Source organism: Alnus glutinosa, chromosome 6, assembly GCF_958979055.1.
Source record: "Alnus glutinosa chromosome 6, dhAlnGlut1.1, whole genome shotgun sequence".
Classification (NCBI taxonomy): domain Eukaryota; kingdom Viridiplantae; phylum Streptophyta; class Magnoliopsida; order Fagales; family Betulaceae; genus Alnus; species Alnus glutinosa.
In genome coordinates this window covers 10,290,178-10,317,538 of record NC_084891.1, presented here as the reverse complement: position 1 = coordinate 10,317,538, position 27,361 = coordinate 10,290,178, and the positions used below count along the sequence as shown (strand labels likewise).

The 27,361-nt window shown below is 38.8% G+C and overlaps 2 protein-coding genes across 6 annotated transcripts; both read right to left on the bottom strand.

Moving 5' to 3' along the window:
* On the bottom strand, positions 1 to 27,361 carry LOC133871830 (uncharacterized). 5 transcript variants are annotated; one of them, XM_062309266.1, is made up of 20 exons: positions 27,176 to 27,361; positions 26,766 to 26,890; positions 12,353 to 12,480; positions 12,045 to 12,272; positions 11,400 to 11,486; positions 11,157 to 11,246; positions 10,943 to 11,069; positions 10,323 to 10,426; positions 9,468 to 9,636; positions 8,598 to 8,719; positions 7,968 to 8,096; positions 7,760 to 7,858; positions 7,608 to 7,665; positions 7,453 to 7,528; positions 7,236 to 7,365; positions 3,833 to 3,990; positions 2,781 to 2,853; positions 2,491 to 2,685; positions 1,317 to 1,410; positions 1 to 1,073 (listed from the first exon to the last, which is right to left on the bottom strand). In XM_062309266.1, the coding sequence occupies exons 3-20, from the start codon at positions 12,425 to 12,427 to the stop codon at positions 178 to 180; spliced, it is 2,910 nt and encodes a 969-aa protein (XP_062165250.1). In that variant the 5' UTR covers positions 12,428 to 12,480; positions 26,766 to 26,890; positions 27,176 to 27,361; the 3' UTR covers positions 1 to 177. The 5 variants fall into 5 exon arrangements, with proteins under 5 accessions (XP_062165250.1, XP_062165251.1, XP_062165249.1 ...); XM_062309267.1 differs by having other exon boundaries at positions 12,353 to 12,483; positions 26,820 to 26,890; XM_062309265.1 differs by having other exon boundaries at positions 26,820 to 26,890.
* LOC133871509 (uncharacterized) lies at positions 19,051 to 22,301 on the bottom strand. The gene is made up of 7 exons (XM_062308948.1): positions 21,913 to 22,301; positions 21,561 to 21,710; positions 21,284 to 21,410; positions 20,810 to 21,129; positions 19,886 to 20,081; positions 19,360 to 19,843; positions 19,051 to 19,307 (listed from the first exon to the last, which is right to left on the bottom strand). The coding sequence occupies exons 1-7, from the start codon at positions 22,299 to 22,301 to the stop codon at positions 19,051 to 19,053; spliced, it is 1,923 nt and encodes a 640-aa protein (XP_062164932.1).

Here is a 27,361-nt window from a genome sequence, read left to right as displayed (position 1 = left end):
TGATGTACACATTCTTTTCATTTTCTTGAATCCAGTGTATATATGTATATATTGTATCAATTAAGAACTGTGACATCTACAATTTCCTTTGGAGTAGCAATGGGCAGGAAAAACCTTTCCAGATCAGTTTGAATGTGAAGATAAATATATATATATTGGGAAAAAGTTTTCTCATCCTTAATTAATCAAAGGTCTCCCAATATTTAGCTGTGCATCGGGTCCGCTCTCACCGAATCTCGAGAATTCCTCCGGCACTGGGATATTCAACTCCGAACAAACTAACTGGATGATTTTTCCAGTTACACCGCCAAAAGACATTTTGTTCAGAGTCACAGCAATAGCAAACCTATTATTCATGTCAGCAAAGCCTGTTGATCCGCCCATTCCTGAATGCCCAAAGCCAATAAGGGACCCTTCCTTTGAATTAAACCTCCTAAACCCTAAGCCGAATTTCCCATTTGGCAAAACCAAGTTCTCATATTCACCAACACCCAAGAATACATCATGAATTCTAGGGTTGCTAAAAATTCTACTTGCAGTACCCTTTTGAAGATTACTATTTTCAATTCTGTCAGTCACACTGATACTATTGCTATTGCTACTACTACTATCATCGACAAGCCTCGTACAACCATTGCTGTTGGCATTGCTAATATGGCTAACATCATTGTAATCCGGTTTCTGCTCATATTCATTAGCTCTCTTCATTGAAGCAGCAGGTTGCTCCTTAGTTTTGCTACCTTTTTGCTTTTTCAAGGCATTTTCAGAAGAAAATTTGGGGATATGGGGATGGCTGCCAAGTGGAGGCTTGGAAGAAGAGGAATGAGGTTGCGGAACCACACCAGCATCAGCTAGGGCTGCATAGTAACGTGCAAGAGCACGGGCTGAGCAATGTCCATTAGCAGCAGGTAAGATGGCACGACGAACGTTGAGCATGTTAAATAGAGAGGGCAGGGTGGTTGCCATTTTGGAAATATCGAATGTGGAGGGCATGTCAGGACGACTGCTGATCCCTGAGAGCTTTTGCAGATCATCCGTATCTGGTGTGAGTGTTGCAAGTCGAGATTCCACACCTGGACAGGAGCAATAGTGAATGGTGATAAGGAAAATCATAAACCAATAATTAGCCACCAACACTAGTTTTCCCAAACTATCATTACCATAAATCCAAGTATCAGTAACACAGTTTCAAATTCATGACAAAATATAGAGTGAATTATAGTTCTACATAAACGAGAATGCAATACAATCATGTCTACAAATATATTTGTACATAATATATCAAGAAAATTAGCATAGCATAGTTAAACACTTGCCTGGAGGAATTCCAATATATAGCTCGCCTTCAATTTGGAGCGGATGAATGAACGCTTCCTCAAGAATCTCCTGGAATTTTTTCCCAGATGCATGCTGTGATATACAAACAGAATGTCAGAGCATGAGACAAGGTAGGTTCAAGAAGGAAGTTCACAAGAATAACAAAGCTCTTTGACCTCTCCTATAGTCCTGTCAATACAGATCATATTGACAATCAAAATACATTAGGAATGCCAGAAATCACAGGATCTGACAGATGCACCATCCACTGCTGATAGAATGAGGGAAGACATCATCACATGGGAGAGAGAGAGAGAGAGAGAGAGAGCTAAAATCTATCAGAACAAATGAAGTGGGGACCATTTATCGTGTAGAAAGCAGCGAAAGGAAATACTATCAAGCCTCAAGCCTCTTCTTTATCATCAAGGAAGTCTGACTAAATACTCTAGTTTCACGATGTCTAGGCATATTAGACCATGCTACTTAATTGAGGTGGTAAGACTACACTGTCTTGCAGAAATCAATTCAAATCTTCGTGTTGGGCCCAAGCCCCGATCATTCCAGAAAATTTCCAACCGGAGAACACCACTATAACACAGGATCCCTCCACCTGCCACCTCAACAACTGTCCCCTTTATTCCCGGCATAAGGTAAGGGGCACGAAGAGGGTGAAGGGAACGTGGGATTTCCGGTTGCAGGGAAATCTCCAATGGCAGGATGACACGTGACAAACGATTAGAGGCAATCCAATATAAGAAGTGGCAAACCTCAGGTAAAATGAGACTTTCATCTCCTTCCTTCTCGCTCAATATTTTGTTTTAGCCTTTACCTCTCTCTCATATGCTCACTTAAGCATCAAAGCGATCCTCCACCGACCCACTCCGGCAAGCTCTTACTCTTTTTCTCCCTTGCAGGTGCTCATGGTCGGTTTTTTGGCACATGGGTTACTGTATCAACACTTTATATTTGAGCCAGGTTAAAAGTTAGCAGGAAGGAACAAACAACTTCAAGCACCACTTCAGGGGAAAAAATGCCAGCATTAACAATTATTATGAATAACTTGAATAACCTAGATCACTCTGAGATCCATACAGGGAATAAAAAGCTCAGGAGAGAGTTTAGATAAATTGACACAGCATAAAGTTATTCTGACATGTTGGTAAGGAATTATACCTCAATAATGCCACCACATAACCAGCCAAAAGACAGATAGTGATACAATTGCTGCTGGCCAGGTTCGGTTTCAGGTACTGACATAGCAATACGATTCAAACATTCATCCCAGTCTGACATTAGTAGAGGATTTTCTCTAGTAATGTCGGCTAAAGCATTGTGAAGACCAGATGTATGGTTAAGCACATGATGGACCTAAAAGTAAAAATGAAAAAAAAATAAAAAATGATAAAAGAAATTAAAAATTTCAGTTGATACTAGATTATTAGGACTTGAGATAAAATTCAAACCTTGATGAGATCTTTCCTATTTGATCCAAATTCTCGCCAAATACTTGATACATTTTCCTCGAGCTCCAGCTTCCTGCACAATAAAATGTTCAGAAACAAATATTAAAGGCAGAAAATATGGCCAGAAAACAAATTTCGAAAACATTTCTTAATTTACGGTTTACATAGAAACAAAATTTTAGGTTTCAAACTTGTATACATTTGTTAGTGTCCAAGGTGGCATCAATATGTATATCATGAGAGAGAGAGAGAGAGAGAGAGAGAGAGAGAGGAAAGAACTCTGCCAAGTCTGACATGGGTCATGAAGCTGACGTGGGATAAGCTAGTAGCCCACAGATTTTTTTTTTTTTTTTTTTTAACAAAGGTTGATCCAAGGACTTCTAGCTCATGCCACATCAGCATATAGTGTGATTGTGGTGTGAAGAATAGCATTTCTCTTGAAGAAATGGTCAGTTATGTTCCCTGAAAATTTTGCAACTATTAAAGAAGTTTTGTTGTGGAAGAATATTTTACAAAATTTGTCATCCCAAGGTTTTTGTTTCTTCCTAAAGAGAAGGAATAGGAACCCCCCCCCCCCCCCCCCCCCCCAAATCCCCTCCCCACTTTTAAATATATTCCAATTATTTTGAGTACTATGGTTCAGATGATTGAGCATGCATGCTATAATTTTAAAAAATAAATAAATAAAATTGTGCGAATCATGCTATTATTATGACTGTCATGGACATTGGATACAATTCTCCATAATTCATCGAATTTCTGAGTGAACCAATACAGCCATCCACATTCAGACACAAATACATGTGGCTGCATCCCAAATCCAGATATTAGGCAAGAGTGCCACCTATACTGGCGTCTATATATCCAAAAGAAAACACTAGGTTTCATGCCAAGCTCAATATTAGAGTATGGAATGGACTAACAAAACCACTTGTGTAATGAAACATTGGTAGCTAGGCCATTTGTACATGAAAATAGAAAATGAGCAGATTATTGTCTTTGATTTATATGAAAAGGTAAAACTTTGAAGTTCACAAAATTCAATAACGCACTCATTGTCGACCAGCCAATGTAACATTCCCGCTGTGATGCCCTTTGTCACAGAAAAAACTGGAAAAAGGCTATCAGGCTGGACTGGACGAGGATCATATCTACCAAGCACTCCAGCAGCAGTGTCAATGATAACCTCTCCATCTTTGTAGGCACATACCTTTAGACAAAATTATGAATTTCATCATAAAAAAGCAAAATAGAAAATAATCGTAAGGGTAAATGCATTGAAAATCCAAATCACCAACCTCAATAACATTTTTAACAAAATACTTAATCAACAACAAATATAAACTGACAAACGATATAAAGGTTAGAGAAACACTAAGATATGTTGGTAATACTACCCAATTTCCTTTGTTAGCCATGGTAAATCTCTTGTTTCATTCACCAAATAGAAACATTTACCTAGGTCCATTTGTACATAGTAAATATACATACATTAGATTTTATACACATAGAGCTCTTTTGATTTTAACCGTACCACAGAATCCTCCGAAGGAAAGGAACTCAAATGAGGATTCTCCTTTTTTCATGTATTTTAAAGGGAAAACTTCTGCTTTCAGCCAAAGAGCTGAAAAAAGGATTCTCACATTTTGAAGAGTCTAACATACAATTACAAATAACCATTAGGGATGCTGGTGAATTTAACATAATCAAAACCAATGCTTCTATTCAGAACTTAGAAAGTTCAAGCACAAAAAATGAATATTGAAACCTGCAGCATAACCTAACTTTGTTCTTAACACCTAATCACCTGTATGCTTTTGAAGTTTTTCCTCACTTCTAGCTCATTCATATCAACTATCCTTATCACTAATTTCTATTTGCTACAAACCTACAAGACTTCCACGCTCATCAATTTCCATTCATCCTTCATAACTTATACGCTAAAACAGATAGATAGTAGCATACACCCAGTACAGATATCAAGCAACTATATACTGGCAGTGCAAGAACTCCTCATGACCTAATCTGCCTACAGGGCCCTATTCCAAATTCCAAGGCATGAATTAATAGCTTTTGTTGTTGAGTGTGCTCCCAGGAAACAAAACAGTCTCACAGATCTGTGATTCTTGGAAGACATTGATGAAGCAGTAGTAAGCTATAAAGGTAAAGGAAAAGGGCTCATGATATAAGTTTAGCATTTACTACAACCACCTTCAGTAATCATAGCTCCTTTCAAACGATGTAAATAATTAATAAATTCTGGCATTTCCAAAATGCCTCAAACGTTCCTAGCAGTTACTACAGCACCAAAATTCTGCCAGCAGTTAAAACTGATACTGAGCCCTCCAGCATGCCATAATGGAAGTCATGGAAATGACATACAAAAAGAAGTAGATGGCGAAACTTGATAAACTAAATAGAGGAAGGAAAAATGACCATAGCAATAAGGAAAGCATGCCTAACATGAAAAGCTCGTAATCCATGTAACAAGCATACTAAAAAGAAGTATGGAAAAATTCAAAAGGAACATAAATTCATGTGTCTACAATCTCAAATCCATCAAAATAGCTGATTACCACAAAACCAGTCATTTCATCTTAATTTTTTGTGGTGCGCAAGCCGAGCATGTTCGAAATTTGAGGTGTACCTTCTTATGTTTCAAAGCGGTTTCAGGGTTGAAGATGAACTTAGGCAAATCCGAATTGGTCCCCATTGGCGAGGTGGAAGATGTGGAGTCATTGGCACATATTCTGGGTAGTAGAATTGGGTCTTTGTTGATGACTTATTTGGGTTTGTCGTTGGGGGCGTTTAAATCTATTTCTATTTGGAATGGAGTTATTGAGAAGGTGGAACGAAGGTTGGCTAGTTGAAAGAAACTTTATTTATCCAAGGGTGGTAGGGTGACATTGATTCATAGTACTCTTTCTAGCATTCCTACTTATTATTTATCTCTGTTCCCTATTCCTGTGAGTGTAGCTAAGAAACTGGAGCGGCTTCAAAGGGAGTTTCTGTGGAGTGGTACAGGGGATGAGACTAAATTTCATTTAATCAATTAGCATCGAGTTTGTACTCCAATCAAGGCTGGTGGACTAGGAGTTCGTAATGTTATGAATTTTAATCAAGCCTTATTGGAGAAATGGATGTAGAGGTTTTCTCAGGAGTGCGATGCTTTGTGGAGATCGGTGATTGATGTGAAGTATGGGAGTGTGAGGGGAGGTTAGTGTTCATTACCGGTGGTGGGGTCTTATGGTGTGAGTGTTTGGAAGTTTATTCGAAGGGGGTGGGATACTGTTGCCAAGTACTTGTGTTTTGAGGTGGGTGATGGGTTTCATATTCGCTTTTGGCATGATTTATGGTGTGGGGATAGGCCTCTCAAGCTCTGTTATCCAGCTTTGTACACTATTGCTCGTTCTCCTGATGCTTGGGTGGTGGATAATTTGTCTGTGGTAGGAGGCATTGCTCATTTGAATGTTCTCTTTACGCGCTATGCTCAAGATTGGGAGGTGGAGATGGTTATGTCCTTTTATGAACAGTAATACTCTATTCGGATTCGGCATGGGGAGGTTGATAGGGTAGTGTGGAATCTTTCTAAGAGGAAGAGTTTTGAAGTGAAGACTTTCTATAAAGTATTAGTTTGTCACGAGGTGGCTTCTTTTCCTTGGAAGGGTATTTGACGTGTTAATGCTCCAAAGCGGGTGGCGTTCTTTGTTTGGACAACGGCTTTAGGAAAGATTTTGACACATGGCAATTTGCGTAGGCGTCGTATTGTGGTGGTAGAGTGGTGTTGTATGTGGAAGAAGCATGAAAAATCCGTTGATCACCTTCTACTTCATTGTGACGTGGCACAGGTTGTTTGGAGTTTTTTTTATAGCTTGTTCAGGGTGAAGTGGGTTATGCCTAGTAATGTCTTGGATTTATTGAGTAGTTGGGGCATTTTGATGGGTTGTGGTCCTGTTAACCGTATTTGGAAGCAGGTTTCTTTGTGTGTTTTGTGGGGCTTGTGGCATGAGAGAAATTCTACGCTTTTTGAAGATGTGGAGGTATCGGTTGGGGCTCTTTGTAGAAATGTACTTAATATGTTATATCTTTGGGTGTCAACGCATAGCCCCAGTAATATGTCGTTTGTTGATTTTTTATTTTCTTGTTCGTTTCTTTCCTCTGATTATGGGCACTTTTGTATACTTCTTGTGTACTAGGATTGCGCCTCTCTGCGCTTTTTATTGAATTCTTACTTATCACAAAAAAAAAAAAAAAAAAAACCAGTCATTTCATCCTTTAAGGGCAAAAGAAAGTCAACACTCTAGACAAATACACAACGCTAGCAGCTAGAAAAGTCTAATGTAGAGAACAGGATAAATGGAAAAATATATTAAGCTTCAGTAAATGCGACCTAAACATAAACAGACAGTTCAGATTATTGTCCTATCATACTAATATTTAAATATCACTGCACACCTGGATTCCAAGTATTTTATCACCATTCCCCAGCTCAACTAGGAGCTGCCTTAACTTGGCCTCCACATCAGAATGCACAGGTGTGTCATACATCCACCGATCATTAACTGCAGGTCCCCTATTAATATTTCTGAGAAAGCATCCTGAGTTCAATCAGAGATTACAACAGAAACAATAATAAAAACTATTGACCCACCGAGCTTCAGGATAGACTCACCCTTTCAAAACTGATTCTGCAAATGGCCTCATGATATCTAGATATACGATGCTAACATTCATCGTAGCAGAAAGCCCTAAATCCATGTAACAATCAAAATTATAATTCACAATCATTTGACCCAACGATTTACAATAGATATCTCAATTACAGACCTCTTAGAAGATTAAGGACCCGTGAAAAGATTACGATATCCCCAGGAAATGCATCAACCTGGAAAGAAAAGTTATTACCGAATTGAACATGGATGAAAATGGTCAATTAACATATCCAAGAAACAAGGATAGGAGAGAAGACATGAACTTACAGGATTAAAGCGTTTAACCTCTTTTTGGTTGAGTTTCATCTTTTCTTGTATAACCTTCATGTTTTTTGTTCTTTGCTCTGACAATGATTTCATGGTTTCCTCAAAGAACCAATAAATAAGTAAATAAATAAGTGGGACTTACCGAAGTCGCAAAAAAAAATGTAAGAAGCAAGAACTGCACACTCACAAGAGCTTATTGTATACTTACAAGAGATTCTCTTGCTGGCGTCGAAGTACGAAAGAATACAGTTGTTACCTCCATTGCCTGTTCTGGCATGTCCAGCCGCAACTTAAGTCCCATTTCTGCGAAAGCAGACAAAAGTGCCACGTGGTCCCCCTGTGGCAAAAGCATCACAAAATACTTCATCATTCAAAGAGAACAGTTTGAAGCAACTTTAAAGGAAAGAAAGGAAAGGTCAACAGCAATGAACCACTTCTATTAAAACAACTATAATTTAAAGTGCTATACCAATGCAATCAATATCATAATGATAAGTAATATTCTCAGATGTACTTCACATGGAAAACTGCACAACACTACACTTTATTTGAGTCATGTGAGTGAAAACAGATCATTCTCAATTATTCTAACGCAGCTTCTTATGATTACTTTAATTTAATTTTTAACACTCATCATGACAACCGAGTCGTACATATTAAACTTAACACAGAGGGAAATAAAAAGAGAGGAAAGAAGTAACTATGTTTCCCTCAAAGGAAAAGGCAAGGAGAAAAACAGAATGGTACTTTTTCATGTCTGATAGCATAGACTCATAAAGGCTAACAAAATCAAGGCCAGTACGTTAGAAAAAGAAGATTACGAAAAGTTCGTACAAACCTCTGCAGATGCCAGAAACATCTTTGCCAGTGCTTGCTTGATAGAGCTTGATAGAGCTTTCGTAAGCCCAAAGTCGAGCAAAATTGGACGATGAGGAGGCTCCTTGCTCACAAGAAAATTTCCTGCAATAAAGTTCCCAACAAAGCAGTTCATAAAGCAAAATGCATTATTTCATGAGCATCTAGATAGTTAAAAATAGATTCCAGCTACTATGAGGGGGCCCTTATTTACATTGTCATGGGTACTTATTTTTGCCATGCTTGCATAAACTTTATCATCACATGTGCCAAATGGCATTTTCCTTGCATAATTTTTTGTCTCACAGGCAACAAGTAGGTAAAGATTTATCAAGATCAGACAACACACTCTATTCCAATGTGATAAGGAAACATGATCAATTTAGCAACGAAGAGAATGTGTTGAAATTATAAACCGAGCATATGATTCCATTTAAAGATTTCATCTAAAATTTTGAAAATACAGCCGACTTAAGGATATCTACCGATCTGGGAGGCGCATGTATAAAAGTATGCATCAAAAGTTCAGATTTTAAGGGGAGTTTCATGAGAAGTTCACATTAACACATGCTGCTCCAAAGAAATCTCTCTCACTAAAAGAATGACGTGACAATGTTAAATCACCACTTATCCCAAAAAATTAAACTAATAGGAAATTGTGAATTTAGTTATTAAATTAATACTTTAATACTTCCTTCATGTGTGGGACCTGACAACACGTGGAATATTACTCTACTTGTACAAAAAGCTTAAACTAATAAGAAATGGTAAATTTAATCATTTAATTAATACTTTAATAAATACAATTCCACACTAAGCTCCAGTTAAAGAGAAGGAGAGAGAGAGAGAGTACCAGGATGAGGGTCACCATTAAAAAATCCATCAACATAAATTTGGTGGGCATATGCACGTGTAATTTCTTCTACAAGCTTTTGCTTGTCAACACCAAAAGCTTCCAGTGACTCCAAGTCATTCAAACGAATGCCATCCATGTACTCTAAAATAAGGACTTTCTCTGTTGACTATTATTTGAAGCAATATAATGCGGAGTAAGATACATGAAAAAAAAAAAAAAAAAAAAAAAAAAAAGCAACATTTTCCACTATAAGAGAGACAAAATAAAATCTAAAGTAATAATTAGGTCAATCATCCATACAAATCAGGTGAATTGTAATAAAGGAAGCACTTCTTTAACCCACTTCAAGATCTGTATTATTCCAAATGTATAACATTACATGAGAACACAATAGAAATTAATTCCAAGGAGCACCAAAAAAGCTTGCACAGGAGGGTAGGGAGAAATGTTGGATAATTATTGCAAAAAATAAGAGCTTTGTCATAGTGGATTTGTTGGATAGATGTTTTTAATACTGTGCTACTCCGTCTTATTTCACATGTACTCATGGTAACAAAGAAACTTGATATGTACTTTTATTTTTAAATACTCTACATTTGGAATAAATTTATAATTTTTCTTTTATCAGACCTTGATACAAATTTAGAAGACAACAGAGTCAATTTTTTAAAACTTCTACATGACTTCTAGGTTCTTCAAGTCTTTCGAATAGTCGATATAATGCTCGGGGTCATGTTTCTCTAGAGAAACCGAAAAAGGCCTCAAATCCGTATATGCTAAAATACATAACACCAAGTCCAACACACTCCTGGATGCAGACATGTAGCATTAAGAATTCGAGGGAAACTATACCTCAATAACTTCTGGAATTAAAACATCCACTTGATTGGCATTCGTGTTATCATCATGTCTACTATTTTTGCAGCCAAGATTTCTAGATACTGCACGAGTATTTTCTACAGACATAAAAGACAATGTCAATAATAACCGTTACTCAAAACAACAGGAAGGGGAAAGTGACAAGTTAAGCATAATTAACGTAAAGTGTCAGAATGATAAATGCCACAACCCGGATAAACAAGATAAGAATCCAGTATAAGAGACTAAATATAGAGTAAGCCAAATAGGACAGAAAATGGCTGTAACAGACTGAGACGGTTAGGTGAGACAATTTAGCCTAGCATAGCCAACATATACCACAACCCTGTTATTCAACCACTCATTTGAAAAAAAAAATATCTAGTTACATACTATCTGATAATATATAATATTTATCCCAACAACAAGATTTTGATACGATGGGATTTCCATTCCCTTTGAACTAATAATCCCGGGTAAATCCATAATCCTCATCCGTACAGACCCTCAATAACGCAAGCAATCAACAGTGCACAGTCATTTTCCTCTCTATTACAAAGAACTGCTAAAATCAGTTAAAAAAAAGGGCTAATACAGACAAGAGTTGGGAATACCAGCTTCCCGATTGAAGTCAAGTTCTTTGGGAGCTTCTTTGCACCATTCATTTATCATAGGACTAAAGTCGTACTGTGGCTCTGCCCAAGCTATCCAGTCAACAATTGACTTTGCATTCTTCAAGTCCTGTCACACAATAGTATGCACAAAAACTTTAAAACAACTTCAACTTACTTTTCATCCCAATATCTCAAAAGCCAAAGCATGCAAAACCTCCAATATGATTCTCTTGATGCCCTCATGCTGAACTTTAACAACCACTTCCTGCCCGTTAAGCAGAGTTGCACGATGGACTTGTGCTATCTGCACAGAATAGAATATGTAAATAATAAGATTATCCCAGAATCTACTTAAGCTTGCTACGCCCTCAAAGGAAGAAAAAAAATCAATTATTGATGATCGCAGTCCAGAATTCATATACAAGGCTGACAACCAACAAGAGTCTGAGGATCCTACTGATGCTGTTGCCAAAGGAGTTTTAACAAAATCTGAGAACAGATCATTCATTGATTCCCCCAACTCTTTCTCTATAGTCCTACAAACCTGTATAAACAAAATTGACCAGTCAACCAATGATATACCTAGAGGTTATCTTGATATAGGAAATATAAAGTGCATAAACGTGGACACCTAATACCAAGTGAGAGAGAGAGAGAGAGAGAGAGAGAGAGAGAGAGAGAGAGGTCAAATGGTAAAATATCCGATATATTTCCATTTACGTGAAGGGACATGGGAATGTTATTCTTGGATAAGAGAATCAAAAGCCAAGAATTCTGAATTTAAGAAGTCAGATGATGATTTCAAACCATTCTTATGATAGCAGTCTGTAAATTGTTTGACATTTAGCGTCACAAAATTTTACACTCTTTCAAATGAAATTTTTTAAAAAAATGTGGCATACTTGTCAGAACTACCACATTATCATAGACATTTGTGGGTACAATAACATTATGCAATATGTTATAGATTCCACATCATGGATTCTGATACCACCAATGACACACACAAAAAGTACAAAAAAATTCAACAAATCTAGTCTAGGAAAAAAGCCAATCAGATCAATTAATCAGACTTTGCCCAATTATGTGGTATAGACAAAACCTCTTGCAAGGGACGTGCAGGAAGAGAGTCCTGTAGCTGCTTGAGAAGGCATGTATATGCCTCAGGAAGCACATCCGCACGAGTGGATAAATACTGTCCGAGTTTCACCCACAAACCTTCCAACTGTATTATCAAACTGAGAACACGCTTAGCATTGCGCTCATGAGCTTTTTCCCATAAAGTAGATTTCTTAGCTCTGCTAGTCCATTTCTCTCTTTGCTGTAAAGCCTTCAAAAGATCGAAAAAAGAAAGAACATAATATGGTGTTCCATCTACGTAAAGCAATGAACCGCAATAAGAAACTTTACCTTATAATCTAGGTATATTACTAAAGCCACTGTGAATACTCTCATGCGTCTTCTGTAGATGTTTCCCCACCCCATTGGTGATAGCTATGCACAAAATGGAGTCAATATGTATTTAAGTCTACAGATCTCTGCTAGAGAAGGAAGAAAAAAAGATGATCAGGCTCTACACAAGGTGGGTCCAAGCAAACCAGCATTTACAGGATCAATCAATGCAGTGTACAAAGCAAAAATAAACTAGAAAATATGTTTATAGCAAAAGTATACTTTATGGTGTTGAAAACAATCAATAAGCTCGAAGCTCATAAGAATTTAGCTAAATAAAGTATCTGGGATTGAAAAAGAACAAAGAAACTCAAAAACACAAAAGCCTTATGCAGGCAACAAGGAGTTAGTTTTATTTAACATTAGGAGTCAAGGACACATCTATAACTTTATATTTCTGGACATAGATTGCACTTTTAGTCCATTAGGTCTTATTTTGGGTTTTATCATGTTATTGGGTTTCTATTTGTCGGTTTTACTAGTTCTTTAATTTGGGCTAATGAGTCAGAGAATAAGCCCAAATCATATTCGGTTTAGGTTTGGTTTTTTATAAATATTGATGTGGATCTTTCAATTCAATAAAGAACATGTTTTATGAGAATTTCACACTACTTATGCATTTTATATTTATGTGGTGCAAACCTTCTTCAATATGTAACATCTAGGAAAATGTAAATGTTTAGGAAAAATAGGTGCCATGCCTAGTTTATATTTTTCTTATTTTCCTCTTTGATTTTCCAATAATTTATCTCCTTTGAAACTGTAAGATTCTTGAAATAAAAACCCTAAATAGCTTCTAAACTACTCAAGAATTCAATTTTAATATCCTTTCAAACCATAAGGTCCTTAAGAAGGAAAAGAAAATAATAAGGAAAAAGGGGATCAGCGCTATGACTCTGACTCTGACTCCCCTCCTAAGAAGGAAAAGAAGATAATAAGGAAAAATGGGAAAAGAGAGGTCAAGAATCTAGAATGCTCATTTAATTTTGATGCTAGGAGTGTGGGTTCCAGCCGGGTTAGAGGCAAGAAGTTGGGGGTTTGATGTAGATTTTCTTCTGTCTTTTGGGTTTTTCGGGTGTTCTTCCTTTGTTTTTGTTTTTCTTTTGTGTTGGTGTCCTTTTTGTATACTTCATATATGCTTAAGGGCGCCAATACGCTTTTTTAATGCAATTTGTTTATTACCTATCAAAAAAAAAAAATTGCCCAAGAATTAAATTTTAATATCCTTTCAACTTTATTGTTCCCCTTGAAAAGTGTTTGGAAGGATAGGGCCCCGCCCCACATGGCTTTCTTTACATGGACAGCAACTTTGGGTAAAATACTCACGGTTGATAATCTTAGAAGGCGGGGTTACAATCTTGTAGTGGTGTTGCCTATGCAAAAAGAATGAGGAGATAGTCAAGCACCATCTCATTCATTGTAATTACACAGTGATCTTTGGTACTTTGTTCTCAACTTATTCGAAGTTTTCTAGGCTATGACGAGCAACATTCTAGATTGGAAAACTCAAGGGCGGGGACACCCCAAAGAGGGTATTTTCGAACATTAATTTTTCATTCCTTATATGGAGCATTTGGAAGTAAAGGAATCAGCTTCTCTTTGAGGATTGCGAGTCCAACATGCTTTGTCTAAAATCCTCGTTTTTGAGATCTCTTTTAGATTGGGCTGTAATCTATGTTCCAAAATTCTCTTCTTTGGGCCTTTTAGATCTTGTTCCTTCCTAGATTTTAGACGCTTGTAGGGTATTTGTCTCTCCTGTATACTTTTCATGTATGAAGGCTTTTCATTTTTCTTATAATAAAGTATTATTCATAAAAAGAAAAAAAAAAAAAAAAAAAAAAAAAAAAAAAAAAAAAGAAGTTTGGTCAAGCAAAGTGGTATTAAGTTGTGGTTGCGTAGAGGGTTATCTTTCTTTTTTTCTTTTTTTCTTTTTCTTAAGTAATCGAAATATCATTAAAAAGCAAAAAAAAAAATGCAACACAGGTAAACAGGAAATATACAAAAGAAACAACCAACTTTTTTTTTATAAGTAAAAGAAAATTTTATCAAAAAAAGCGTAAGACACTCTTTACATACACATGTGGTATACAATAGGAACACCTAACAAGAACGAGCAAAATAAAGACCTAAACAACCCAACACCAAATAGAACCCACCCAAAAGCCCTAAAACCCTATAACTCAAAACCATAGAACGCTCGCTGCTAAAAAACATGAACCTTGCATTTCCCGCACCTAGAGGACACGCCCGTATTATCATAACTTATGGAGCATTCTAAGTTTAAAAGTTCCCTTCTGCCTCTGGACTTAGAGTAGGTACCCTTTTCCTCCCGAGGATGATCCCCATCCTAGAATGAGAAAAAAGAACAAGAAAATAAAAAAAAACTAAGCAAATTAGGAAAGACAAACGCAGTTGTCCAAAGGTAAAGAGTATTAAACAAACAAACAAAAAAGACTTAAGCTCCACCACTGTTCTCTCGCAATCCTTGAAACTTATTTAATTTCTTTCCCTCCAAAGATACCATAAAAAGGCATGAAAGCACAATTTTCTACACAGTTGTATTCTAAGTGCTACCAAAATAAATCCCCCCTCCAACAAGCAAACAAGTTTACTACTCGTCTAGGCGTAGTCCAAGATAGCCCAACACAACTGAAAATAACATTCTATAGGGCATAAGCAACCTCACAATGGAGAAAAAGATAATCCACAGACTCCATATTCCTCTTCCACATACAACACCAATTGACCTCAATGACATGCCGCTTCCTAAGGTTATCCATAGTTATGATCTTCCATAGAGTGGCCGACCAAGCAAAGAAAGCCGCTCTCAAAGGAACATTAATCTGCCAAATAAATACTCTTCCAAGGGAAGGGAGTGCCATCATTATGAACAAGGATACTAAATAAGGATCTAACATTGAACAACCATTTTTTGGAGGGGACCCACCTAAGCTTATTTTCACCTCCCCATCTCACTCTAAGGGAGTACAACAAATTGAAAAATGAAGCAAATACATCCACCTCCCAATCATGGTCACTCTAATAAAGTTTGTGTTCCACTTTTGGGAGCCACTAGAAAGCTCCAAATGAACTGCTACGAAAACATCCTTTACACAAGCAATACTATATAAATCCGGAAAAGCTTTCTTAAGGGCCTTATCCCCACCCATATTATGCCAAAATCTAATCTTGAAGCCATCTCCCACCTCAAATCTGCCATGACTAGAAAACATCTCCTAACCCCTCCAGATATTCTTCCATAACTCCAGCCCATAAGACCCAAGAGGCTCATTAGAACACCACCCACCCCATGAACTGCTAAATTTGAAATCCACCACAATCTCCACCAAGCCTCTCTCTCATGCACATAACCTCCTAAAATAGCACAATTGAACACCAGCAAGCTTTGAACCCCCAACCCTCTTTCAAAGATCGGAGAATAAACATTGAACCAACTTACTAGGTGAAATTTGAACTCTTCACTTAGCCCACCCCATAAGAAATCTCGATGAAGTTTTTCTATGCGATTAGCAACACCAGCAAGGAGAGGAAAAAGAGGCATGAAATATGTAGGCAAATTGGAAAGGATGTTCTTGATAAGGGTAACCCTACCACCCTTAGACAAGTACATCATTTTCCGACAAGCCAACCAATGCTATATCTTCTCAATAACACCGTCCCAAATAGATTTGGCCTTATAAGAAGCCCCCAACGGAAGACCAAAATACTTCAAAGGCAAAAAAGAAACCATGTAACCTAGAATGCCAGACAATCAATCCACATTATCAACATCACCCACAGGAACCAATTTCGACTTAGCCAAACTAATCTTCAAATCGAAAATAGCTCCAAAACATAAAAATAGGGCACATAAATAGTGTAGGTGGTCAGGATTGGCCCACAAAAAACCAAACAACAGTGCCTAGACCCCACGGAAAAGCCTGTGAGAAATCCCACATTAACAGTTGCAGAAAGCATTTTACTCGGCCTCCATAGTGATAACAAACAGAAAAGGTGACAGAATCTCAAACCATGGGAGCTAATGAGAAAACCGGACAGATTGCCACTCACCAAAACGAAAAATACACACCGAAGAAATACAATGCGCCATTCAAGAGTGCCATTTCTCCCTGAAACCACACCTCCTCAACAAATAAAGTAAGAATTCCCAATTGACATGATCACAAGCCTTCTCAATATCCAATTTGCAATGCACCCTTGGCTCACCAAATCTGATCCTACTATCCAGACATTTGCGGCTTCGAAATAATCTTCTCCAAAAACCTTCTCAACCTATTCGCAAGGATGCAATAATATTGTAAACTCTACTCGCAAGACTAATAGGATGGAAGTCCTTAAGATTAATAGCCCCAAATTTCTTCAAAATGAGAGCAATGAAAATGGCACTAAGACTTTTTTTCAAACTTAGCATAAAAATTGCCAAAGTAAAACCATCAAGACCTGGTGCCTTATCACCGTCCATAGCTTTCACCACCTCAACAACCTCACTCTCCTCAAACGATCTCTCTAACCAATAGGCCTCCTCCGCATCTATCGAGTCAAAAGCAAGGCCATCCAGCTTGGCTGCCAGCTAAACTGTTTTGAAAACGTCTATTTTAGAATTGCACAATGTGTTCTCTAATAGTAGGTTGATCAAAAAATCTGAGCTATTTAATAACGACGACTCAATGGAGTTGTCTCTCCTATTCGAGTTAGCCACTCGATAGAAAAAAATTTGTGACCCTCTTTTAACCATAGAGCCCTTAACTTTTGCCACCAACTTATCTCCTCCAACAAAGTAGCTTTTTCCAACTCACTAACAACCATGATTTTCTTCTACTTCTCTTCAGCAACTAAAGCTCTCTCTTCCTCTAACCCATCAAGAATGCGCAACTCCTCCAAAAGAGTTTTTTTATGGGACTCTACGTTACCAAACACCTACTCCTTCGAAATGGGCTTTAACTTTGACTAGGGATATTTACACAGGATGGGCCTTTGAACCCTCTAGCCCAATAGAATTCAAATCCTCATCAACTATCTCTAGAGCCTGGTCCACTCCCCTTTTAATTTCTCCATATGGCTTCTCCAATTTCTAAGGTTCCCACAAATATCGACCACGTCACTCCTTTAAACAACCTCGTCTCCACCTATAACGCGAAAAAGGAAATGAACATGTCTGCACATGTACCTCAAGCAACATTCTTCTGACCCAAAGGTACATAGGCAGTGGTCCTTGCCTGACCCTTGGGGGTGGGACCAATAATTCTTATTCAATACTGAAAACTTGCTGAGGTACAAAGAGGTGCTTAAATAATCATAAGCAAACCCTAACACTAAAGTGCAAACCGTTGGGCTCAAGCCCATTATTAGATTATAACTTCATAATAAGACCTATGTAAATAACAACAAAAGAAAATGCCAAAACAATAAATACTTTATTATCCCCTAAGGATTGCTGACTCCGTCAATTCCCTCCCATCAGAAAAGAACTCGACTCCGACAAGTTGGTGGCAATGTAAGCATCAGAAAGCTCAGGGTGGAGACGTACTTCTTCAGTCTACAACCAACAACAATCTGAAAAAGGGCGATTTTTCCACTTAGCCAGAAATTTCTGGTATCCCCCTCGTCGAGTAGACACCATTTGATCTTCTAGGATAGCTTTGATGTCATCACGGGGTTTCACGCCTTTGGGCACATGCAAAGGCGGAGTAGGAACAATATCTTCTTCCAAGTGTGGTATATGCGGTAAGGCCGTCGACATTAAATATGGGACTTATATGGAGATCAGGAGGTAGCTCCACATGGTAGGTGTTGGGTCCAATTGACAAAGGATCTTAAAAGGACCAACAAATCGATGATGAAGCTTATGAACAGCTCCACGAGGAAACCTCTCTGGCCGAATACATACCATTACAAGATAGCCAACCTAAAATTCAACATGCCGCCTAAGTGGGTCCACTGCGGCCTTGTAAGAGTTCATGCTCAATGTGAGTTTGCGCCGGACTTCAGTATGTAGTTGCTGGATTTATCGAGAAAAATCTTCAGCTGCTTCACTATGGCGTGTGGGATTGGGAAGTGGAGATAAGTCATGAGGAAGGCGTGGCCTAGTTCCTATCACGACTTCAAAAGGGGAGAGAACCAGTACTCCTATTCACAGAGCTGTTGTAAGCAAATTCTGCTTGAGGGAGAAGCAGGTCTCAGGAAGCTTGATGATCCGCCACCAAGCAACGCAGAAGGTTACCAAGCTCCGGATGACGGCTTTGGTTTGGCCATCCGTTTGGGGATGGAAAGGACTGGAAAATTTCAGTTTTGTCCCCATCTTGGCAAAATTAGCTAACAAATTTAGCATCCGGTCAGAAACAATTGTCTTGGGCAATCCATGACGATGGATCACCATCGAGAAAAAGAGGGATGCGATTTTGGAAGAATCATAAGTTTTTGTGCAAGGAAGAAAATGTGCCATCTTTGAAAATCGATCCACCATGACAAATATGGAGTCATGACCATGCACCGTTCATGGGAGACCGAGGACAAAATCCATACTAATATCACCCCATGGCTGGCCCGAAATGGGTAGTGGGCTGTATAATCCAGCATTTGTTTTAGTACCCTTGGAGAGTTGACATGTACGACACCTTTTGATAACAGTGAAAACATCACTTGAGATGGGGCCAATAAAAACGATCCTCCACAAGGGCAATAATTTTACCGCGGCCAAAGTGTCCCACTAGTCCCCCAGCGTGGAGTTCTTGGATGACAAAATCTCGGATGGATGTGTGAGGGAGACAAAGTTGAGTCCCCTTAAAAAGATAGCCATCAAGAAGAGAATAGTGTCCATCAAGCCAATTAGGTGAAGTCAACAATGCCTTATAACAAGTGCCAAAATCCGGGTCATGAGGATAGGACTCTTTCACTGTTTCAAAACAAGTGATGTCAGTGGATAATTGGGAGTAAGGAGGACTTACGGCTAAGGGCGTCGGCCACAGTGTTTTCCATTCCCGCTTTATGCCAAAGGACAAAAGTAAACTGTTGGAGATAGTTCACCCAACGAGCATGTCGTGCATTGAGTTTCTTTTGGACATTTAAATGCCGCAGAGAGTCATGGTCAGTGAACAGTAAGAATTCTTGATGTATCAAATAATGGCACCAATGCTTGATAGTTATCACAAGAGCGTAGAGCTCCAAATCATATGTAGAATATCGCTTAAATGCTTCATTCAACTTTTCGCTAAAATAAGCGATGGGATGCCCACCTTGACTTAGAACGCCGCCAATGCCTGAATGTGAGGCATCGCAAGACTCTTCAAAAGGGGCTTCAAAATTGGGTAGCCATAAACATAGGTGCCTCCGTAAGGAGTTTCTTGATGGCCTTGAAGGCTTGTTGGGCAGCAGTGGTCCAGAGGAAGGAGCCTTTCTTGGTGCATTCAGTGATGGGGGGTCATCACGGAGCTAAATCCATGCACAACCGTGGAAGCTGTAGACTTCATGTACATTATTGGGGTTGGGCCAGTCCATAATGGTGCGAACCTTCTTCGGGTCAGTGGTTAATCCTTTGGACAATACAATGAATCCTAAGAAAATCACATTGTCTTGTGCAAAGGTGCCCTTCTTGAGATTGACAAAGAAGCTTTCAAAACGGAGTGTTTGAAGTAACTGTCGGAGATGGTCAACATGATCGACTAAACTCCTGCTGAAAATAAGAATATCGTCAAAATAATCGACAACAAACTTATTGATGAATGGTTTAAGCACTTGGTTCAAAACCCGCATAAATGTACTAGGGGCATTGGTGAGCCCAAATGCTATGACAAGCCACTCAAATAGCCCACCGCATTTTTTAAACGTGGTTTTCCATTCATCCCCAAGGTGGATAGGTATCTGGTGATACCCACTACGAAGATCAATCTTGGAGAAAATGGTGGCACCGCATAGCACTAAGGTTGGCAATTTTTTACACGACCCACGAATCCGACACGAACACGACACGAAGTTATAGGGTTTGGGTTTAGGCTAAACGGGTTGACCCGTTTATGACACGTCAACCCATTTATGACCCGTCAACTCGTTTATGAACCTTATAAACATGTCGTGGTCGGGTTTCATGTCTCAACCCGTTTAACTAATCGTGTCGGGTTCGGGTTGGTGGGTCAACCGAGTCGACCCAAACCCGACATGGCAAACCGTTTTGCCAACCCTATGTTGCACATGAAGCGTGTCATCAAGACATGGAATGGGAAAACGGTACTTCACGGTGATTTTATTGATTGCTCGACTATCGACACATATACGCCAACTCCCATCTTTCTTTGGAGTCAATAACGTGGGCACTGCGCACAGGCTCAAAGAAATCCGCGATTAAGCAACTCTTGGACTTGGTGTTGGAGTTTTTGGTGCTTGGTGGGGCTCATCCAATACGATGGGAGGTTTGGTAGTGATGCCCTTGGAAACAAGTCAATTGCATGTTGTATATTCCTCATCGGTGGCAAGTTGCGTGGAAATTCGCCAGGCATGACATCTTGGAATTCTTTCAACATATCCTCAATTTCGGTGGGGAGCACGTAGCGAGCTTGGATGGATGCACTTGGGTATGCCCCCAAAGCAATATACAAGCCACATTCCTTACAAGCTACAGTGAACTTGCATAATGTCAACACTCGTACCTCGACGATTTGGCTCTCCGCAGTCGGTTGCTCAAACTCTTGCACGTTCATGGGTTTCAACACCAATTTCTTTCCCTTATACAAGAAAGAATATGTATTCCTATAACCATCGTATTGCACCTTTCGATCAAAGAGCCAAGGTCTGCTGAGAAGGACGTGACAAGCTCTTATGAGAATAATATCACCACCACACAACTTCTTTGTAGGAGTTGCCCAATGAGAAATTCACCAAGCATCTCTGCTTCACGGGGATGGTAGTATCATCTACCCAACTGACACGATAAGGTTTTGGATGCTTCTCCATAGGTAGCTTTAACTTCTGCACAGCTTCAAGGGATATAACATTCATTCTGCTCCTATTGTCGATTATCATATTCAAGACTTTGCCATTGTGGCCAACTCAAGAGTGAAAGATGTTCGCCCTCAACCACTCATCTCCTTCGACCTCCTCCACACGTTTGCCGGTGAGGATTCAACGTATCACACATAAGGGTAAATCGGCGTACTCTAACGTCTCCTCAGGAGTTTCCACGTCATTGGCAGGAGTGGCAACAGGGGAATGCTGTTCAGCCTCCTCTTCAGGGGGATTCTCTTCGCAGTATAAGCTATGGCGCTGCTCACGGGTGGGGCACATAAAGGCATAGTGACCACGACCCCTGCAATTGTAACATTCCCCACTTCTTTTATCTTCCTTACCGTCCATCATGGGTCATCCACGTCTTTCGCCTCTATCAGTTGGGGCTCTCTCTGATGGCATGGGAGCCTTTGGGAATGCTATATCTCCTTGAAGTAGTCCTCTACTCATTGCAGGGAAGATCCCTCTAGGGGGGCCCACTACTCCAGCCAGATGGAGTGCACCTTGCACTCATAAGCTTGGCTTGTTGCTCTAACCGTAGTGCTAGTTGATAAACCTTGTCAAGACTCGTTACTCGAACGTTGATCAACTCCCTACTGATGTCTTCTTGACGGCCAGCCTTGTAACGAGTGAGAGATTGACGCTCTGTCTCGGTGAGGCGACTACAAATACTCAACTCGTGGAAACGATGGGTGTATTCGTCCACCGTTGTGGTCCCTTGCTTGTGTGCTAATAAATCGACAAAAATCGAATCCTCATAGTCCATAGGAAGGTATTTTTCCTGTAACTTGAGTTTCATCTCCTCCCAATCGGATATGGGTGGAAACCGGAGACGGTGCAGATATTCTTTGACACTATGCCACCAAACACGTGCTTGTCCCTTGAATTTCATCTTCACGAAACGCACTTTGCGGTCTAGAGAGAGACCAAACCAATCAAAGTAATCCTCCAAGGCGGTGAGCCAATCCTGGAACGCGTATGGATCTAGTTTGCCATGGAAGTCCAACACATCTACTTGTACTTGCTTTGTGATTTCATCTCCTCAATAATCTTGGGCTGGTTGATGGCCCGTAAAGGGTGGGTGTTCAAACCGGGACAAAGGGTGGTAAATCCCACATATGTGTGTAGGGATTATGCTTGGCTATATGATGTGGAATGGAGTTTAGGGGATGCTCTTCTTCTGCTCAGTAAGTCTTTGAGCCATCAGTAGATTTCTCGGCATCCTCTTCAATTTTCACAAACTTCCCGCGATCAGCCAACCCGTCAGGTTTGGGAAACAAATGCTCCCACATGAAATCCGTACGTTCAGACATGGTGCTAAACTTGTCAACCAAGTCAAAAAGCGCATCGTCACGTTGTTGCTGTGTGTAACGATGATCTCCATACATCTTGCCACTCCTGGTTTACATCTTGACAGGAAGAAAAACGAGAGAAAAAAACAAACAGCAAAAAAAACCAGAGGATCCTTTATGCTCTGACACCAAATTGAAGCCGGGTGAGGATAACACACCAGAATATAAATCTTATTTCACACACGGATGCGTTACAGTGATGTATCACCCTTGGGGGTGAGAAGTCTCATCTCAAAAATTGGCCAATAATTCTTATTCAAAAACTGAAAACTTGCTGAGGTACAAAGAGGTGCTTAAATAATCATAAGCAAACCCTAACCCAAAAGTGCAAGCCATTGGGTTCAAGCCCATTATTAGATTACAACTTCATAATAAGAACTACGTAAATAACAACAAAAGAAAAGGCCAATACAAAATTTCCTGTTGAGACAAATAGGATCATTTAAAGAGAAACTACAAGGTTGGGAAAACAAAACACAAAGAGGAGAAAAATCAGAGGAAAACAGATTATCAAAATACCACAGTCAATGTATCAAATGAGGAGGTGTTAGTGCCCTCTATAAGAGGGGAAAAGTGGTGTTATGTTGGGGATCATTAAATTGAGTTGGTGATTGAATCGGCTACTCATATCATGTCACTCCAAGGAAGTTAACTCTAAATTTTTACAAAGTGGGAAATGAATCAAAAAGAAGCTTTGCTACACACTTCACAAGGCGCAAGAAAAGTTATGCAGGGAGGCATTAAATACAGGTGAAGATGGTATCTTATCAAACTTATGGCATAGATGCTTGCTCATACGAATGAAAGGGGATTCCAAGTTTTAGCAAAGACGTCTTTCCCTTTGTCAAAAATACGCTCACTCCCTATGATTATTGTATTTTTGGCAAGCATCATAATGTGCATGGTCCCATTGAGGTGGAGTCCTTAAATGGCCATAAATACTTTGTTACTTTTATTGATGATTCCTAATGAAAGGTATGAGTGCATTTTTTAAAACAAAAGACCAAGTATTTCAGCACTTACAGAGGTTTTATGCACGCTGGAAAAAGAGAAAGGAAGCCTTTGACACGTGTTATACTGAGAAGGAGGTGAATGTACATATAACAAATTTGAAAATTACTACTCAGATTGCAAAATTACACACGAAAGGGTAGGTCCTAATATCCCACAACATAATGGTGTGGCAAATGATTAGCCGTACTATTATGGAGAAGATCATATGTATGTTAACGATAGCTAAATCGCCTAAGCCATTCTGAATTAAAACTGTTAGTATTGTATGCTACCCGATCAATCGATCTCCATAAATTCCTTTGGGTCTCGATTTTCTAGAGAATGTGTAAACAAAAGAAGATATTTTTCACTCTCACTTGAAAGTGTTTGGATGCAAGGCATTTGCCATGTGCCTTAGGAACAAAGGTCAAAAACTGATCATAAGGTCATTTCTTGCAAATGTGTTAGGTATAAAAATGCAGAGTTTGGCTACAAACTATGGGATCCTTGAAGAAAAGTTTACTAGAAGCACATATGTGATTTTTCATGAAAACTAGACTTTGACGGACATTTAGAAATCTGAAAAATCAAGATGTGCTAATGAAGTTGTTCCTAACCTAATACTTGTTTCTTCTTCCACCGATACTGTCATAGATGGAGGAGCGGTGTAAGTTGAAAACTATGGTGATGAGCTAGGAGCAATTGACGCGGATGATGCAATAGATATAGAGGGTAATGAGCAAGGGGAGCAACTCTCTCCACCAAAGATGGCCAGAAACCAAGTTAGGACGTCTACCAGAGAACATCATCCATCAACTAGATATTTCGCTTAGTATTATATTTTGCTTACTGATCAAGGGAAGTCAAAGAGCTTTCTAAGGACACACATAGTTGGATGAATGCTATACAAGAAGAGGTGAATTTTTTGTTAAAAATGACATTTATGAGGTGATGGAACTTCCTAAAGACAAAAATGGGTGAGGAACAAATGGGTGTTCAAGCTAAATAAAGATGATGAAAAGTTAGTGCAGTACAAAACTCAATTGTTGGCAAAAAGTATTAGTCAAAGAAAAGAGATTGATCTCAATGAGGTATTCTTTCCAGTTGTAAAATGAGCTCCATAGGTTTAGCAGCTAGCTTCAATCATGAGCTTGAGCTTTGTACTAACCGGCTGGCATGTATTCGAACTCAAGAGTTGGATTCTAGTCTCCTTCCAAATGGGCTGAAGGGGGAGATTGTTAAGGGTGCATGGGTACCACGTGGTCCAACCCTTTTCTCTAGGAGTAGATCATGGGTGCTACAACTACAAAGTATTGCAGTATTCGCAACAGGGATCTCGCTTAAGTATTGATTTCGTCAGGTTTGCAGTATTTTGTGGTGAGATTGTATTTTTCCTGAAGAGGTAAAATTCTTGTTTACCCAATTATTGTGAACTCATCTTTTAGGGCATAAACTTGAGTACTGTAATCTCTACACTATTCTACGAGCTTAATCGGATTTTAACTTGGGAGTTTTCACATAAATTTGGTTTGGTCTTGTGTAATTGCTCTCTTATTTTTATTTTTTTTTTATAAGTAATTGCTCTCTTATTGTTTGGCGAACTAAGTTTCCATTGAGGGTAGCCTTTTTGGTTGGTCGGCGGCCCTAGGAAAGATCCTTACCATGGACAATCTTCGAAAGCAGTACGTCATTATGGTTAATTGGTGTTATTTGTTTAAAAGGAATGGGGAGCATGTGGACCATCTTTTGCTTCATTGTGACATTGCTTGCACCATTTGGAATGATTTCTTTAGGTTTGCAGTATTTTGTGGGGAGATTGTATTTTTTCCTAAAGAGGTAAAATTCTTGTTTACCCAATTTGTTGTGAACTCATCTTTTAGGGCACAAACTTGAGTACTGTAATCTCTACACTATTCTAGGAACTTAATCGGATTTTACCGTGGGGGCTTTCACAAAAATTTGGCTTGTTCTTGCGTAATTGCTCTCTTAGTGTTTGGCGAACTAAGGTTTCACTAAGGGTGGCCTTTTTTGGTTGGTCGGCGGCCCTAGGAAAGATCCTTACGATGGACAATATCCAAAAGCGACATGTCATTGTGGTTAATTGGTGTTGCTTATGTAAAAGGAATAGGGAGCCTGTGGACCATCTTTTGCTTCATTGTGAGGTTGCTTGTATCATTTGAAATGTTTTCTTTAGTCGATTTGGGTAGTCTTAGATAATGCCTAGACGAGTAGTCGATTTGTATGTTTGTTGGTGCACTGCTAGCAACACTCAGAGTGCTGTTGTGTGAAAGATGGTACTTTTGCGCCTTTTGTGGTGTTTATGGAAGGAAATGAATGACATAACTATTGACGATCGGAAGAGGACTATAAAGGAGATTAGTAAGTGTTTATTTTTCACGCATTGTATCTTTGAACAGCTGCTTTTGTTTCTGTTTTGGTGATTAAGTATCATGATTCTCTTATTATTCTTTTTACCCTTACTAGTTAGGTGACTTCTTTTGTATTTTTTTTGTATACCTATGGCGCCTTACACTTTTAATGATATTTCGATTACTTATAAAAAAAATTGCTCTCTTGATACTTGATTAATTACTTGCATGATTTTAGTTTTACTTTTTACTTGAGCTTGTTGAATCTAATTCACAAACAGACAATAGTTTGGTCCGACAGTTCCGTTCAATTAATATAAATTTTTGAAAGAGAAAAATAAAACTATATATTCCAATTCGACCATAGATATATGTAACAAATCCTTAATATCTCTGCAGACCTGAGTTTTCTTTGGCATACTCTATATATATGTCAATTTCCGAGGCATGTTATAAGAAAGTTATCACCAGAATGTTTTCTACAACATTAATCTCCAGAAATACAATATTAACGAAAATGGAAAAGAAAATGAAACATATAAATAAATAAATATATATATATATAATCATCATCATCATCATCATCATCATCATAAAAGAACAACATTTCTGTCATATACTTCAGCAAAAAATCAACAAAACCTCTGCGTTGACAACTCCAACTTATCATCCACAGGGAAGTATAGAAGGAAAGACCTCAATATTATGTGCAAAAAAGGTAGGTTGCTGCCTTCTTATGGCTTGTACTGAGGAAGTTCATAGCAGTCCTAAAAGAAGGAAAGAATCGTAAAACTCCCAACAAGCCAAAACTAAAGTCATTTTATCCAAATTCAGCAGATGATGAACCATTAAGAATTTAATACAGAGATACAAAATTGACATAGAAGCTCCTCCATATATTTATGCACGAATAATGGGAAGAAAAAAAAAATTGATAATACATATGAATCCAAGAAACATGTATCAAAAATATCGAATTCCTAAACATCAACAATTTATGCACAAATTACATAACAAATTTTTGTTCTCGGAAATCGAAGAAAAGTCTTGACCTGAGTTCCCAATTTGACTCGATTCGAACGAGAGAGAGAGAGAGGGGGGGGAGCCGTAATAAAAGGGGACAAACTTCTTCGAAACGATTGGAATTTGGGGTCGTTCTACTTGTGGAATGCGAATCTCTCTTTTTTTGCATCGGATTGGCGTGGCGTCGCTCACCTCCAACGGAAAGTGTGAATAAA

Bases quoted from the DNA above. Each gene is read 5' to 3' on its own strand.
- LOC133871830 (XM_062309266.1), bottom strand. From the start codon at position 12,427: ATGGGGTGGGGAAACATCTACAGAAGACGCATGAGAGTATTCACAGTG. The intron at 10,427-10,942 runs GTATTCCCAACT...TTATGTCTGTAG, and splicing joins TGACTTCAATCGGGAAGCTG to AAAATACTCGTGCAGTATCT. The intron at 1,074-1,316 runs GCAAGTGTTTAA...GCTCCTGTCCAG, and splicing joins ATATATTGGAATTCCTCCAG to GTGTGGAATCTCGACTTGCA.
- LOC133871509 (XM_062308948.1), bottom strand. From the start codon at position 22,301: ATGAAATTCAAGGGACAAGCACGTGTTTGGTGGCATAGTGTCAAAGAA. The intron at 21,411-21,560 runs GTACGCCGATTT...AATCGACAATAG, and splicing joins ACTCCTGAGGAGACGTTAGA to GAGCAGAATGAATGTTATAT. The intron at 19,844-19,885 runs GTACATGAAGTC...GCATGGATTTAG, and splicing joins ACTGGCCCAACCCCAATAAT to CTCCGTGATGACCCCCCATC.